The sequence below is a fragment of the Periophthalmus magnuspinnatus genome, chromosome 20 (assembly GCF_009829125.3).
Source record: "Periophthalmus magnuspinnatus isolate fPerMag1 chromosome 20, fPerMag1.2.pri, whole genome shotgun sequence".
NCBI classification, from domain to species: Eukaryota; Metazoa; Chordata; class Actinopteri; order Gobiiformes; family Gobiidae; genus Periophthalmus; species Periophthalmus magnuspinnatus.
In genome coordinates, this window is record NC_047145.1 from 19069417 (window position 1) to 19084564 (window position 15148).

Consider the following 15148-nt stretch of genomic DNA (forward strand, 5'->3'; position numbering starts at 1 on the left):
TTCTGTTTTCCTTAGATTCTTTTGTAAAAGCATCACTATGAAACAAAATGAGGCTACTGCTGTGTCTAAAATGTATTTTTATTTCTCGTCAACCCGGAAGCTGTCACTTTGCGGTCTAAAAATGAGTACACGTGGGTATTATCGTTGCGCTAAAGGGTTTGTAAAGATCTAGAGACAAGTTACGCACATTTAAAAAACCTACTTCCTTCTTCCGCTTTATGGAAATCAGCTAATATAACAAACTTCTCCTGAGTACTTCACATTCAGGTACCTGTTCGAAAGTTTGTACGGCTTATGACAAGTGCCAAAAGACCTCTGGATACCTGTCTGTGTGTGTACTTTTTATGAGTGTCAGAGCGAGTGTGTTAGCCTCCGTGGGCCTGTACCTGGAGTGTTGAGCAGTCTGGACATGCGGCAGCTGTAGGCGATGCTCTGCTCACAGTACTCTGCGCTGGTGGTGATGGCTGTCATCTGCACAACACAAAACCAAGGATTACACGTTATGTTTCCTCGCTTTATCTTATTCAGACGGACAGGCCAATTTCATGTAAATTATCAGGCTGCAAATTGGAACAAGTGAGTGATAATGTTGTTAATTCTTTTTTACAATGCGAGGAGAGTAAGCGAAGTCGACCGTGTTAATTGCAAAAATGACATAATTATTTTGCGGTGCTGTCATCTCATCTGGTTGGTGCATATCACAGGTAAATATTTTGGTCCTATATTATTAAAAAATGAGATTTAAGTCGTGTTATAATGCTGTTACGTCCTCAAAAACATACCTAGAGTTGTCGTTTTATTCGCACGTTTGAGTAACTCTTTATTATTAGCCTGTCTACGTCTCCAAAGCTCAAAATGCTCCGTTCCACCTTGTGATGTCATGAAGCAGCAGTTTTCAAGTTAACCCTTTAAGGACTGAGCACATTATACACCATTATAGCTCGTCTAGACTTTTTTTCTTTTTTACAGCCATAAAAATCATGTTAAAGGAAGTATCAGAATGTACTTTTTTTTTGCCTTTTTTCACACAACAACCACATGAATTATGATTATGAATTCATCACATACTCCCACGATAAAGGGCCCGTTTTACGCTATTTTCTGATCTGTTATGTCGTTTCCTCATCACAAACAGACCCGGAGTTGTGTGTTTTTGTTTCATTCGCACATATTTAACACACAAACCCTGCATATTTAGTTTTTTTTAGTTCTTCTCTCAAACTGAAAACACTCTGTTCCACCTTGTGATGTCATGTGGTGATACAGGAAGTGCTCCACTGTGTTTTTAAAGTCTATACACCTTCAGTAGAATCATTTGGATCATTTCAGCCCTGGGGTAAAGTGTTACTCGGACATGTGTGAATGAAACAAAACACAACTCCAAGTATGTTTTTGATGAGGTAATGACATTATAACATGACTTAAAGCTGATAAGAGGCCATTTTGCGTAATATAGGACCTTTAACCCTTTAAGGACTGAGCACATTATAGACCATTACAGCTCGCCTAGACTTTTATTCTTTTTTTAGCCATAAAAATCATGTACTTTTGTCAGACAACTACCTCTATTTTACATATCCATCCTTATTTTTACTTTGACACTTCAAATAACAGACTGGAAGAATCCCGGCGGCACCTGCGCTCTGATTGGTCGTCTTCGAGGGACAACGTAAGCACATTACCGTAATGACAGTAACATATTTAAAGAGCCCCATGCCTCTGCTTTGAGACGCCGTTTGATTTTATGTGATCACACAATTGGTTGCGGAGTTACAGTAAAGGAAAGTCCGCAACAATTAGTCTATCGGCGGCGATAACATCCGACGCAATAGGGTTAACAGCTACGTTTTACATTTAGTTCAGTACAGATTGGCAATTCCAGGGCTGAAATCATCCAAATGATTCTAGTGAAGATGAATGGAGTTTAAAAACGGAGCTAGAGTGAGTACTTCCTGTTTTACCACATGACATCACAAGGTGGAATAGAGTGTTTTCAGTTTGAGAGAAGAACTCAGCCTAAATATGCAGGTTTGTGTGTTAAACATGTGTGAATGAACCAAAAAAAAAAAAAAAAAAACAACTCCAGGTCTGTTTGTGATGAGGAAACAGCATTATAACACAGATCAGTAAACAGCGTAATATGGGCCCTTTAAGTGAGACACAACAACAACAACAGCAGCAGCAGTAGCAGCGTTCTCTGGAAAGATAAAAGAAGGTAAAGATAGAGCGAGATAAGATAAAGATGTATTGGGATCCTGGCCAAAAATAAATAGAGACGAGAACGTTTTATTTTAGTTTTTACAGCGGATAGTTACTGTGAGATAGGACTGGCAACCATCATTTTAATGTGGCTGTACTTGAACTTAAAAGAGCACATTTATTACGGCGTGAGACTGAACGTTACCTTCTCAAGTGAAATTAAACGAAATGATGACTAATTGGATCCTTAACTGATGAAAAATCCCAGTAACGACAAAAGATGAGTGTGTGAGGAGTGTGTGAGGCGTGTGTGAGGAGTGTGTGAGGAGTGTGTGATGTGTGTGTTGTGTGTGTTCTCACCTGGTCTATGGTGGCGCTGTAGTTCACCTGTAGAACCGTTCGTTTCTCTCTGCTGGAGCCCGTCACTGAGGTTCTGGGAGGCAGGCTGTTCATGACCGTTGTCCACACATTTTCTTCTGCAAAAAAAGGAAGAAAAATACATATATCAAAACTATTATTACTCGAAATTGAAGTATATACTGTTATAAACGTCCTGTTAAACATGCACAGAGGAGGATTGACCTCGATATGTGAGAGGTCAGTTTGTATTATAATAAATTTCTCTAATTTCTCCCCTGCTCTTCTCCCTGTACACCAACTGCTGCACCTCCAGCCACGACTCTGTCAAACTGGTTAAGTTTGCGGATTACACCACCCTCATTGGACTCATCTCGGACGGCGATGAGTCCCACCAGGAGGGAGGTGGACCAGCTGGTGTCCTGGTGCAGCAGCAACAACCTGGAGCTTAACGCCCAGAAGACAGTGGAGATGATCGTGGACTTCAGGAAAGTCACAGCCCCCCTGCCTCCCCTCACCCTGACGGACTCCCCCATCTCCACTGTGGACTCTTTCCTCTTCCTGGGCACCTGCATCACCCAGGATCTCAAGTGGGAGCTGACCATCAGCTCCCTCATCAAGAAAGCCCATCAGAGGATGTTCCACCTGCGGCAGCTGAGGAAATGCAAGCTGCTGGTCCAGATGATGGTGCAGTTTTACACGGCCAACATTGAGTCCATCCTCACCTCCTCCATCACTGTGTGGTTCGCTGGGGCCACTGCCAGGGACAGACAGAGACTGCAGCGCATTGTGCCTCTGTCGAGAAGGTGATTGGCTGCAGCCTTCCATCTCTACAGGACGTGTACGTCTCCAGGACTCGGGGGCGAGCAGGCCGTATAGCAGCTGACACTTCTCACCCTGGACATGGACTATTTGAGCCACTTCCCTCTGGCAGGAGGCTACGGTCCATTGGGACCAGAACCTCTCGTCATAAGAACAGTTTCTTCCCCTCTGCTGTTTGTCTCATGACACTTTATAATATCTGCACTAAACTGGACACTTTATAACACCGGCCACTTTAATAAGTCATGTTTGCACTGTTGTTCTGATGCTGCTGTTGTATATATTTTCTACCTTTAAGTATTTTATTTGATTTTTAAGCATATCTTTTTTTAACTTCGTGCATGCTCTTATTTGTATTTGTATTTATTCAGTGTGTTTTATGTTGCACTTTATCACCAAAATAAGTTCCTAGTTTGTGAACTGTGTTCACAAATGATGGCAATAAAAGGATTGATTCTGATTCTGAGGAGGATTGACCTCGATATGTGAGAGGTCGGTTTGTATTATAATAAGCAGGAATCTATTAAAATGACAGTAAGGTTAGAGACAATTCGCTTTTAATGATTAGGACTAGACATCAGCCGATATGAGGTTTTTCAAAGCCGATGTCGATACCGATTGGTTAGAATAAATAGCAACTGATGCTCATAAGCTCTGCCCATTTTAATCATTTCCCCCAATTATGTCATTTTAAATGACTTAAACAACAAAATATCGCTCTATGCTGAAGATTTAAAGCTGATGACGTATAAGCTAAAAAGTCCAAATATTGGCCCGATATATCGTTTTTCTCTCTCATTTGAACTGAATTTTGTATAAACCAGGACCAAACTTAAAACATATTGGACATATTAAGGGAAAACTTTGAGTTAGTTAGTGGTATTTCTGAACACACTGTCCAACCTAACTCATGTGCACAAATAATGTAGGATTTAAAGCTGCTCTATGTAACTTTTCAGACGGACAGTGTGCCACCTGCTTGTGTCTATGGAGATGTTATCGCTTTGCCAGAAATGTTCCACAGCATGGCATAGTATTAGCACCAGTACTTAACTTAATTTAATACATGCCAAATGGATAAGTTTAATGCCATACTGTGGAATATTCCAGACAAAACCATGACCTCTCTGTGGAAAAAAGGCAGGTAGCAAACAGTCCACCAGTTTTGTTTTATTCACACAGGTTTAACACGCAGATCTTCCATATTAAGGCTGAGCTCTTCTCTCAAACTGATAACACTCTGTTCCACCTTGTGATGTCATCATGTGGTAATACAGGAAGTGCTCCATTGTGTTTTTAAACTCCACACACCTTCACGTGAATCATTTGCATAATTTCATCTCTGAAATCGACAATCTCTACTGAACTAAAGGTAAAAAGTAGCTGTTTAATTGAAATCTTCCACTTCATGACATCACAAGGTGGAACAGAGCATTTTGAGTTTTGGAGATTTAGAATAAAATGTTACTCGGACATGTGTGAATGAAACAAAACACAACTCCAGATATGTTTTTGAACACGTAACAACATTATAACATGGTTTAATCTCACAAGAGTCAATTTTGTGTAATATAGGACCTTTAAACACTAAAATAACACTAAAAAGACAATAGTACAGGTCCATATAATAATAACACGAATACAAAGAGTGTGTGTGTGTATATGTTTGAGTGTGTGTTTTGTGTGTTTTGTGTGCATGTGTGTGTTTGAGTGTCACACCATAGAATCTCTGTGAATAATCTAATGTGAATTTCAGTTTGCAGACTCCAGGGTTTAATAGACACGTTGGGGCGTTAAAACATGCAACAGTCATCACATGGAGAGACGAGAGTGTGTGTGGTGTCCTCTGAGGCGCACAACACACAGCTCCTTTGCCTCTCACACACACAGCTCCTCCTCTGTCTCTCACATACACAGCTCCTCCTCTGTCTCGCACACACACACAACCCAACCTCCTCTTCCTCTCACACACAGCTCCTCCTCTGCCTCACACACACACAGCTCCTCCTCTGTCTCTCACACACAGGTCCTCCTCTGCCTCTCACACACAGGTCCTCCTCTTCCTCTCACATACAGCTCCTCCTCTGCCTCACACACAGCTCGTCTGCATCTCACACACAGTTCCTCCTCCTCTGCCTCTCACACACAGCTCCTTCTCTTTCTCACTCACACAGCTCCTCCTCTGTCTCTCACATACAGCTCGTCTGCCTCTCTCACACACAGCTCCTCCTCTGCCTCACACACACACAGCTCCTCCTCTGCCTCACACACACACAGCTCCTCCTCTGCCTCACACACACACAGCTCCTCCTCTGCCTCACACACACAGGTCCTCCTCTGCCTCACACACACAGGTCCTCCTCTTCCTCTCACACACAGTTCCTCCTCCTCTTCCTCTCACACACACCTCCTCCTCTTCCTCTCACAGACAGCTCCTCCTCTGCCTCTCACACACAGCTCCTCCTCCTCTTCCTCTCTCACACAGCTCCTCCTCCTCTTCCTCTCTCACACAGCTCCTCTTCCTCTCTCACACAGCTCCTCTTCCTCTCTCACACAGCTCCTCTTCCTCTCTCACACAGCTCCTCTTCCTCTCTCACACAGCTCCTCTTCCTCTCAGGTGACTGTGAGACTCCCATTCAGCGTGACTAAAGGCCCCAGCCAGCGGAGTGCACTGACATTTCATTAAAGGTGTCGCCTTTGCTATGCCTGCGTGCTCCCCTGTTCCAGCCCACTTACTCCCGTCGTGTGTGTGTGTCTGCGTGTGTGTGTCTGCGTGTGTATGTGGGTGTGTGCGTGTGCCCGAGTGCTGCTTTACAACCGGACGTGCCAACAAATGGGTGTGACAATATTTATGAAGTTTGGATTCTTGGGTGTTATCACTGGGAGCTCGTAGCCCCAGGTCTGTCTAGTTAGAAAAAAATACTTTTACTTTTTGTTTACTGAATTCACTTATTTTTCTATCGAGTCATTTAATTGTAATTTTATATTTGAATTGATGTTAATTTAAACAGGTGTATTTGCACATGACGTGTCCAAGTGGTCCCAGGAAGGAGACAATGAGGTACAACCCATCAACATTATAATCTTACCATTACTTATTTTGGTGACGCAGGTTTGGAAAAGTTATAATATTTGTAGTAGTAGTGTTAGTGCTAGTCATTGGTGGAATGTAACAAAGTAAAAGTAGTAAAGTGCTATAGTTAAGTACAAATTTTATGTATCTGTTCTTTACTTAAGTACATTTTAAAGTGGATACTTCTTACTTTTACGTCACTGTGTTTCAGAGCACATGCTTGTACCTTCTACTCTATTACATGTTTGAACTAGAGTGAAAAGTTAAAGTATTTTATTACAGTTCGAGACCTGCTGAAAAGGCTGAGGGTTTAATTTTAACATAGCAAACATTAGCAAACAAATTATGTCAAAATTCAGCACAAATTCAGAAAAATCACTACATCTGAAGCCTTATAAGACGTCAAAATAACCGCAAAATACTTTTACTTTTCACTCTTTAAGTACATTTTCAAGCACTTTAAACTTTTGCTTAAGTCGATTTTTCTCATGTGAAAATTTTACTTTTTACGTGAGCATTTTTTCAAGCCAACATCGGTACTTTTACTTAAGTCACAAAACTGAGTACTTCTTCCCCCACTGCTGGTAGTATTATATGCAGTACTTTTTCTACTTTTCCACCTCTGCCTGGAGTATATAACTTAAATTCCTAGTTCAAAGGCAGCCAGCTATCATAAAAGTCTGTTGCTGTACTCGGATGATGTATTGTAAAGGCCATGACTGACCTTACTGAAGCAAAGAAATACTCCATATTGTGCTGCGTATTGTGCCTGTGAAGCAGCTTTTAATAGAAATCTCAGCCCTGTGACCACGTTGTCATAGAAACGACAGGTATGGCGGGTTAAAAGCGGTGCCGTGTGAGGTTAAGAGGGAGGAGGACAGCTGCGTCGGGTCAGTGTTAATCCGTGAACCCCCCACGTACGAGACTGGCACGTACCTGTCATGTTACAGTTGACTTTGAAGGGGCTGAGGGGGCCGCTGCCATCGGGGTCGATCCAGTACGTATCCGAGGACCTGCCCAAGTGTTTATAGGCTTCACATGACGGCTCGTAGATCGCTGCAAGTGTAAAACAAGTGCACTACATGTTAAAGCCTATACGTGGGATTTACATCGATAAAAAACAACAGTAAATGAGAGTTATATCATTAAAGAAGCGTTAAAATATGACACTTTTTTAAGAATATCTGCGACTTTCTCGACTCCATAAAAATGTCATTGCTTTGCGAGGAATATTTCATAGTTAGGCGTTAAATTTAGGCTCGTCACAGTAACAAAATTTGACGCACGACGTGTTGGTACAGAGATATACTGCGATAAATGATAATATTGAAACTACTTTACAGTAGCAGTAACAATAATGCAAGATGATCCCAGTAAACTCATTTTAAATATCATTAAAAGGCCTGAGCTGCAGCGAATAACAGAAATGACTATTATTGATGAATAATTAGCCATAGAAGTCATTTATTCAACGTTTTACAGCGCAAATGTTATGATTACCACAAAAATATTCCAAGTTTCCCCATTTTTAGAAAGAAACCTGACAAATATTAAGCCCCAAAATATGTCTGTGTATCCCCTCAGTCTAAGTCTGATCCACTCCGTAAAAGGATGTACCAACACCGACGTGAGAGCTCCTCTGGACCCCAGTCTGCTGTGCACCTCCATCTCAAAGACACTAACCACTACTTTGAAGATACTGAAGTTCAGATCGTAGCCAGAGAAATGAAATGGTTTGAGAGAGGAGTTAAAGAAGCTATTTTTGTTAGGAAAGACAATCCTTCCTTAAACAGAAATGGAGGCCTGAGACATAATCCCTCTCCCATCTATAACTCCATCTTCAGACCCCAAACAAAGAGAACAATAGTGGGCTCATTAAAGGCTGAATAGTGTAGTTTAATCTGAAACTGGAGACAATAGATGTTTACAGTTTCAGTGTAGTTAGCCCCTCCCTTCAGACAGATATAAGACAGTGTCCAGCAGTAATCTGACCAGAACCGAAGAAGCGGTTTGGACGAGCAGCGAAACGTCTTCACTCATACGATTTGTCCAGTTGATAGATTTAAATGTCGTCTTTTGCTAAGCACCAAAATATATAAATTATCATGTGTTTATTCAGTTACATCCTTTTATATCACTAAACAAAGCATTCAAACTGTGGAGTAACCCGCTTGTGTGCATAGATTAATGGATTAATGCTCTTCTGTGGAACATTCCAGGCAGATCCATATCTCGATGGAGACAAGCAGCCTCCACCACAAAGGTTACACAGTGCACCTTTAACTAGCAGATTGTGGGATGAATACAGCAGGTATATTGTGCTAAAACATTTGTAACAGTGCATGGTTTTCCTTCTCCAAATTATATTAAACAAGCCTTAACTGGGCCAAAATTGGTTCTTAAGTACTGCATCTTTTTAGCCATTAAGTCGGTTTAATTTGATTATTCCTCATTTCTGTTATTATTAGTGTTCAGTCTCCCTTTAATCTAATCCACACATCAGTCAGATACAAAGCAGCCGCAGTTTCCTTTCGCACAAGGGTCAAAAGCACAAAAAAATGAAGTGGTTTTGAAATGTTAGCTCCATTTTAGGTCAAGTCTTTCTCTGAACTATGGCAAAAAAAATACATATGTAAAAGCACTCCCACACCAATGTAAAGCCAACGCGTTAGAAAATACTGGGGGATTTTTATGTCGGCTGAGTCCGCCCTGAACAGAAGTGAATGGATTGCACACGGCTGATGTAAACCTCTGACCTTAAGAGCGCGCAGACAGAAAGAGGAGGTACTTGAAAAGAGAAATGTGCGCGACTGTTTTGATCAAGAAGAAATCGATGAAGCTTTAAACTGGGCTAAAAAAAATCTCCTCTTCCCCTCTGGCAGCCATCTTGCTTTTGTTTCCATCCCACCCTTTGATTTGGCTCTTTTTATTGTCTTCCTTTAAACTTTACTATTCTTTTTCATTGTATCTGGGGACGGCTTGATTACGGGGCTTTTTCAGTTTTGTGTTGCGCGGCTCATTCGATTTTAGTGATGGAGTTACTTGCTGTGAAAGCACGTTCTTCAAGGAAACTGTGTTTGGTGGGAGTGACCCTGCGCTGCTACTTTCACAAGAGCTGCACTAAACTCCAGGAAATTGGGAGATTTGTCTGGGTTCAAATGTATGGGTCAGGATTGTGCTGAGACACTGGGTCAGGAAAGTGTGTCTGTAAATACAAAACAGGTTGCAACACGGCACTCTTTTTAAGCGCTAAATTGATCCAAGTTCGACCCAAACTTTGATTTTCTATGTTTATGATACTGTTTACTGTTTACTGAAAGGCCCAGTTTGTCACTTTTTGGCAAAAAATACACCAAAAAATAAAAGTTTAGTTTTTATTGCACTGAAAAAACATGCGTCTTTAGTCTGAGTGGGCTCGCCTCTCCACAAACCTGACTCTCGCTTGGCCTGGTGGTGCGTCTCCTCCTGCTCGTTTCTATGGAAAGCTGTAATATTCCACAGTACGACATAAAACGTATTGATGGTTTTAACTTTCTATTTTCATGGAATCACACAGTTGACTTTCCACTTCCAGAAAATTACATATTATGACTTTAAAAAGGTTGTGCGTTTGGTGTTTTTTCTTGTATAGTTTGAACCTACAAAATAAAGATGTGTTTAATAAATGGGATACGTAAACTGTCATGATAATCACGACATCGACTTATCATTCAATATGTTATATGATCAATATTTATCTTTTGTACATTTTCTTTGCACTACTGAGAATTTTTTGGTTATTTTTTTGCTTTACCGTAAAATTAGAGCTGTAGAAGGTTGAATAAATCATTTCTATGACTCGTTACAGACGCAAACTAAGTACAAAAGTGTTTTATTCTGCTATTTATTGCAGCTCATGGCTTTTTAACAATATTGTAGATTTCCACACCTTTTTGAGCTCATACAAGAACAATTTGTGTAGCTGATACATATGCTCGAAATAAATAAATTAATTAATAATACATAAATAAATGAATAAATAAATAAATGAATAAATAATAAATGAATAAAATAAAAGTAAAATAAAGCAAAATTAAATTAAATAAATACATTTTGAATAGTCTTGGGTTGTTGTGTATGCGGTAAAGTAGTTTCAGTATTATCATTTATCGTCTATATAAACAATTTAAACAAATAAATAAATTAAATAAATAAATTTTGTGTCAGTGGTATAAAGTAGTTTCAGTATTTTCATGTATCGTCTATATAAATAAATAAATACATAAATACAAATACACACATAAATACAAATAAATTAAATTAAATAAATAAAAATAAAATAGAATAGAAGAGAATAGAAGAGAATTGAAATTAAATAAATTTTGAATAGTCTTGTGTTGTTGTGTCAATGGTATAAAGTAGTTTCTGTATTATCATTTATCGTCTATATAAACAAATAAATACATAAATAAATACAAATAAATTAAATTTATATATATATATATATATATATATATATAAATAAAAAATATAAAAATAATAAAATAAAATAGAATTGAATAGAAATGAAATCAATTTTGAATAGTCTTGTGTTGTTGTGTCAGTGGTATAAAGTAGTTTCAGTATTATCATTTATCATCTATATTTACCACAGCAATATACTAAACTTCAAAATTTGTTATCGTGATGGGTCTAGTACCAAAGTGGATCAATATCTAGGAAAAGCAGCGGTTCAGAAACTTTGGCTTAATTGGATTCTGCATAAAACCAGTTTAATATCACCAAGTCTATAAAAGGAGCAAATCAGGTCTAACATTTGATTAACCCATGAATAAAACGAGGACGAGGGTTGAGCTGTGTTTGCGTGACTTTTACCATCAGAAAAATGAACCAAACCCGAACCACTCACCACGAGACTAAAAGCTAAAGCGCTACGTCTCGTTGGTTGTTCCCGCACCACAATTTGAGAACCACAAACAAACGGCAAGACTTTTCCATTAACAACTCCAGGGGTTAAGGGAAAATAAGTTTCAGGAACCAAAGAATTTTTACAGAGAAACTTTTTTTTTTTAATCAGGATCCAAACAAAAGATACAAAACCGATAAAAGTCTGCCTCAAAGTTTATTCTAAGCACTGGCCCTGAGAAGTGTTTTCCTTGCACACTTGTAGCGGAGCCTCTTTATTGCTCCATTGGGAGGTTATAGTGTTATGTTTTGGCCCACTTTGAAACTTGTGGCATTGAGAATTTCTATAAAGTATAAAAACTTCTCTTTAGCTTGCATTTTACTTCACACTATTCATATTTCACTTGGTATTATGTGCATGTAGTTTAAAAGTAGCCGCTATTTTTGGACATATGGGAGCGTATAGTGGCCATCTAAAGTCAAAATATGCTTCCCCTTTGCCTTCTGACACTGTGTACTGAAGCTTTGTACTGCCTCTTTTTCAAACCAAACACACAAAGAAGCAGATGGAGCGGCCCCGGGTTCCCAAGCACTTCTAAAGTTCATCTGTCCCTCCGCTGAGGATTGTGACTGAGGCAGAAACAGTGTAATAACTCAAATGTGATGGGAGGAAGCCAAAGGGAAAAATACAGTGAAATGTGTTATGGAGAGAGCAGTGTTGGACATGATACTTACAAGTGTGGCAGGTGGCGCCGGTGTACCCCGTCCCGTCGCAGGTACAACTGAAGCTGTCCCACGTCTGCCTGCACCCGCCGCCGTGCTCACAGTGATTCGGCATGCATCTATAAAACAGGAAAGGATAGGATTAAAGGTAAAATGGCGACGAAAGAAGACGGGGGATGAAATATGAATGTTCTCCGCTCTGAGCCGCAAAATTATGTGTTAAAAGGGCACTATGTAACTTTTCTAGGTGTCACATGGAGGAAAAGACAAGGCAAGTTTATTTGTATAGCGCAATTTCTACACAAAGTCATTCAAAGTGCTTTACAGCGTATGAACGTGCGTTGTGTTCTGCGTCCTGATTGGCTAAGGGACTGTAGACCATTGTCCATCAGTCTCAGACAAATTTACATAAACGTTGAATTGCAGTGTGACTCTGAAGTGCTGTATGTTTGCAATTTGGTTTCTCCCCGACAAAACCCACAATGTCGATGAAACGTTCTGCACCGACAAAGACGCCGACGAAGGTTTGAACTTTGAGAGAGTTTAAACAAGAGAGAAATGTGAGAAAATGTTAACGCCTGTGTGAGAAAAGTGTATAAAGTGTGTGGTGAGGGGTTTTACAGCAAAAAACATATAGAACACGTGTCAAACTCAAGGCCCGTGGACCAAATGCGGCCCGCCACCTCATTTTATGTGGCCCTCGACAAAGTAAATTAAAAGGTATGACTTGTATGTCTTAAAATGTCAGTTTATCATTAGATACGCAGTTAAACAGACATTTTTTCATATCTATGCAAATCCATCTGCAATATTTGTAACTTGAATAAGCAATAAATATAGAAACAGTTAATTAACAAGTTTAAGACATAGCAACATTTATCTTACAGTTACATCTGGCCCTTTGAGAGCAACTATTTTGTTTATGTGGCCCTCTGTGACAACGAGTTTGACAGCCCTGATACAGAATAATTGTAAAAAATTAAATGGTTTCGACTATTGTGGGTTATTTTTAGAACGTAACCCCCGCGATAAACGAGGGACCACTGTACAACAAAGCAAAACATAAATAATCACAAATAATCATCATAAAATTAACATTAAAAGCGAAGAGTGCAGAATAAAAACCTGGAGGTACTTGGAATGTTCCACAGTATGGCATTAAACTTTCTCAATAGACAAGGTGTTTTTTTTTGTTTTTTGTTTTGTTTTGTTTTGTTTTGTATTGTACAGGGCACCAAGAAAATAAAGTCAAAATCTGATCTCATTGGGTTCCCTTGTAGAAATAAAGATAAATAAAGAAAACAAAGACAACGCCAGGCCAGATCTGTGGAGAGGGGAGCCAGTTCTCCATCTGTATTTAACAAGAAAACTCCTATAAATCAACAATACTGTATTTCTGGGGTATAAGTCGCATCAGCCAAAAAATGCATAATAATGAAGAAAAAAAACATTTCACGTATAAATCGCATCTGAGTATAAGTCGTATCAGCCAAAAGATGCATAATAATGAAGAAATATAAATATTTCACATATAAAAGTGCAACTTATAGTTCAGAAAATACAGTAAATGCAAGATAATATAAGATAAAATGTTTAATATCATACTGTGGAACTTTCTAGGAAAAGCAGACCCTCAACCAGACGATGCAGCACTTTAAAAAAAACAACATAAAAAGCACTTTTCTGTACAGCTGACAATACCAATGTTTGCTTTCCTTATCATTCTGCCAAAATAGAAGCTTTGTTGTTTTATTTGTCTGAAAGTCCAACTGGGACCTAATCCTAAGACTCTACTTGTATTACACAAACCCGTCTTTCTTGTATGTATCAAATGATCGTAATTGGTTAAAACGAGTGTCACACGGGTAACTGCAGGAGTCCTTTAAACACTGAGATACGCATTAAGTCCTGTAGAGCTGTGAGGAATCCAAAGATGGTTCGTGTCTGGAGGAGCTGAGGAGATCTCTGTTTACACAAATCTGGATTTGACACTGAACGTCTTTGAGGTTTCTCTGGTTCGCCCTGGTTCAAGTCTCACTGTCGCTACACGTGCTCGACGTCACTGCTCCTTTATCATCTCTGCATCCTGGGGTGTCGTCAGATTTTCTCACTATTACTCTAAAGGTTATGACGGCACAGATGTTACAAAAGCGTATCAGTCGACAGCTGTAATTTTACATACACGGACAGTAGGGTTGTCAAAAGTATCAATACGTTGTTACTAACTGCAACCAAAACTAGTACAAAAATAGTGTTAATACAAAAAAAAAACAATAACTGAAAACTAAATTAGACCTTTCCTGAATAGTTTTAGAAAGGTCTTACATAATCTATCCCAAAAGTTGTGTGTACAGTTGTCGTTTGCACCTTTCGCAGCCAAATTTACATAAATGTTGGATCACAGTGTGACTCTGAAGTGCTGTACGTTTGCAATTTGTTTTCTCCCCGACAAAACCCACAATGTCGATGAAACGTTCTGCACCAACGAAGGCGCCTACGAAGGTTTGAACTTTGAGAGAGTTTAAACGAGCGAGAAATGTGAGAAAATGTTAACGCCCGTGTGAGAAAAGTGTATAAAGTGTGTGGTGAGGGGTTTTACAGCAAAAAACATAGAATAATTGTAAAAAATAAAGCTGATACTTCACAGATACTTCATTTCGCCTATTGCGGGTTATTTTTAGAACGTAACCCCCCGGAATAAACGAGGGAGCAATGTAAATGAAACCATGTAAACAAGACAAGAAAATGAAGTATGTGTTTGGTTTAAAAAAATATTATGGTGTGTAAAAAAAGAATGTATTTTATTATCCAATGTTTGTCGTCTGATCTTAAAGTTGGTGGTTCAAATAGTTGAGTGGACAGGTTGGTGGTGGAATTCCAGCTCCCATAGATGAATGCTGTCGTGTTGTCCTTTGGCAAGACACTTAATCCACCTCTCCCCCGGCGTCTGGTGTATGAAAGTCTGTGTCTCCTTGTTGTAAAGTGTCTTGAAGGTGGAAAAACGCTGTATAAAAATGCATCATGGTGGAATCTAAAGCGTTGAGCATTTTCCTCAGCAGTGAAATCCAGTGGAATTTTAGTATTGTGACA

At 39.4% G+C, this 15148-nt stretch overlaps 1 protein-coding gene across 1 annotated transcript in view; it reads right to left on the bottom strand.

Annotated features, from left to right (window-relative positions):
• The window catches only part of cntnap2a (contactin associated protein 2a), a 488742-nt gene that overhangs the window by 163283 nt on the left and 310311 nt on the right, over positions 1 to 15148 (bottom strand). The window contains exons 12-15 of the mRNA XM_033985829.2: positions 12071 to 12177; positions 7388 to 7507; positions 2560 to 2675; positions 387 to 471 (exon numbers count right to left, since the gene is read on the bottom strand). Coding sequence (XP_033841720.1) covers positions 387 to 471; positions 2560 to 2675; positions 7388 to 7507; positions 12071 to 12177 — 428 coding nt within the window. The remainder of the gene's footprint in view (positions 1 to 386; positions 472 to 2559; positions 2676 to 7387; positions 7508 to 12070; positions 12178 to 15148) is intronic.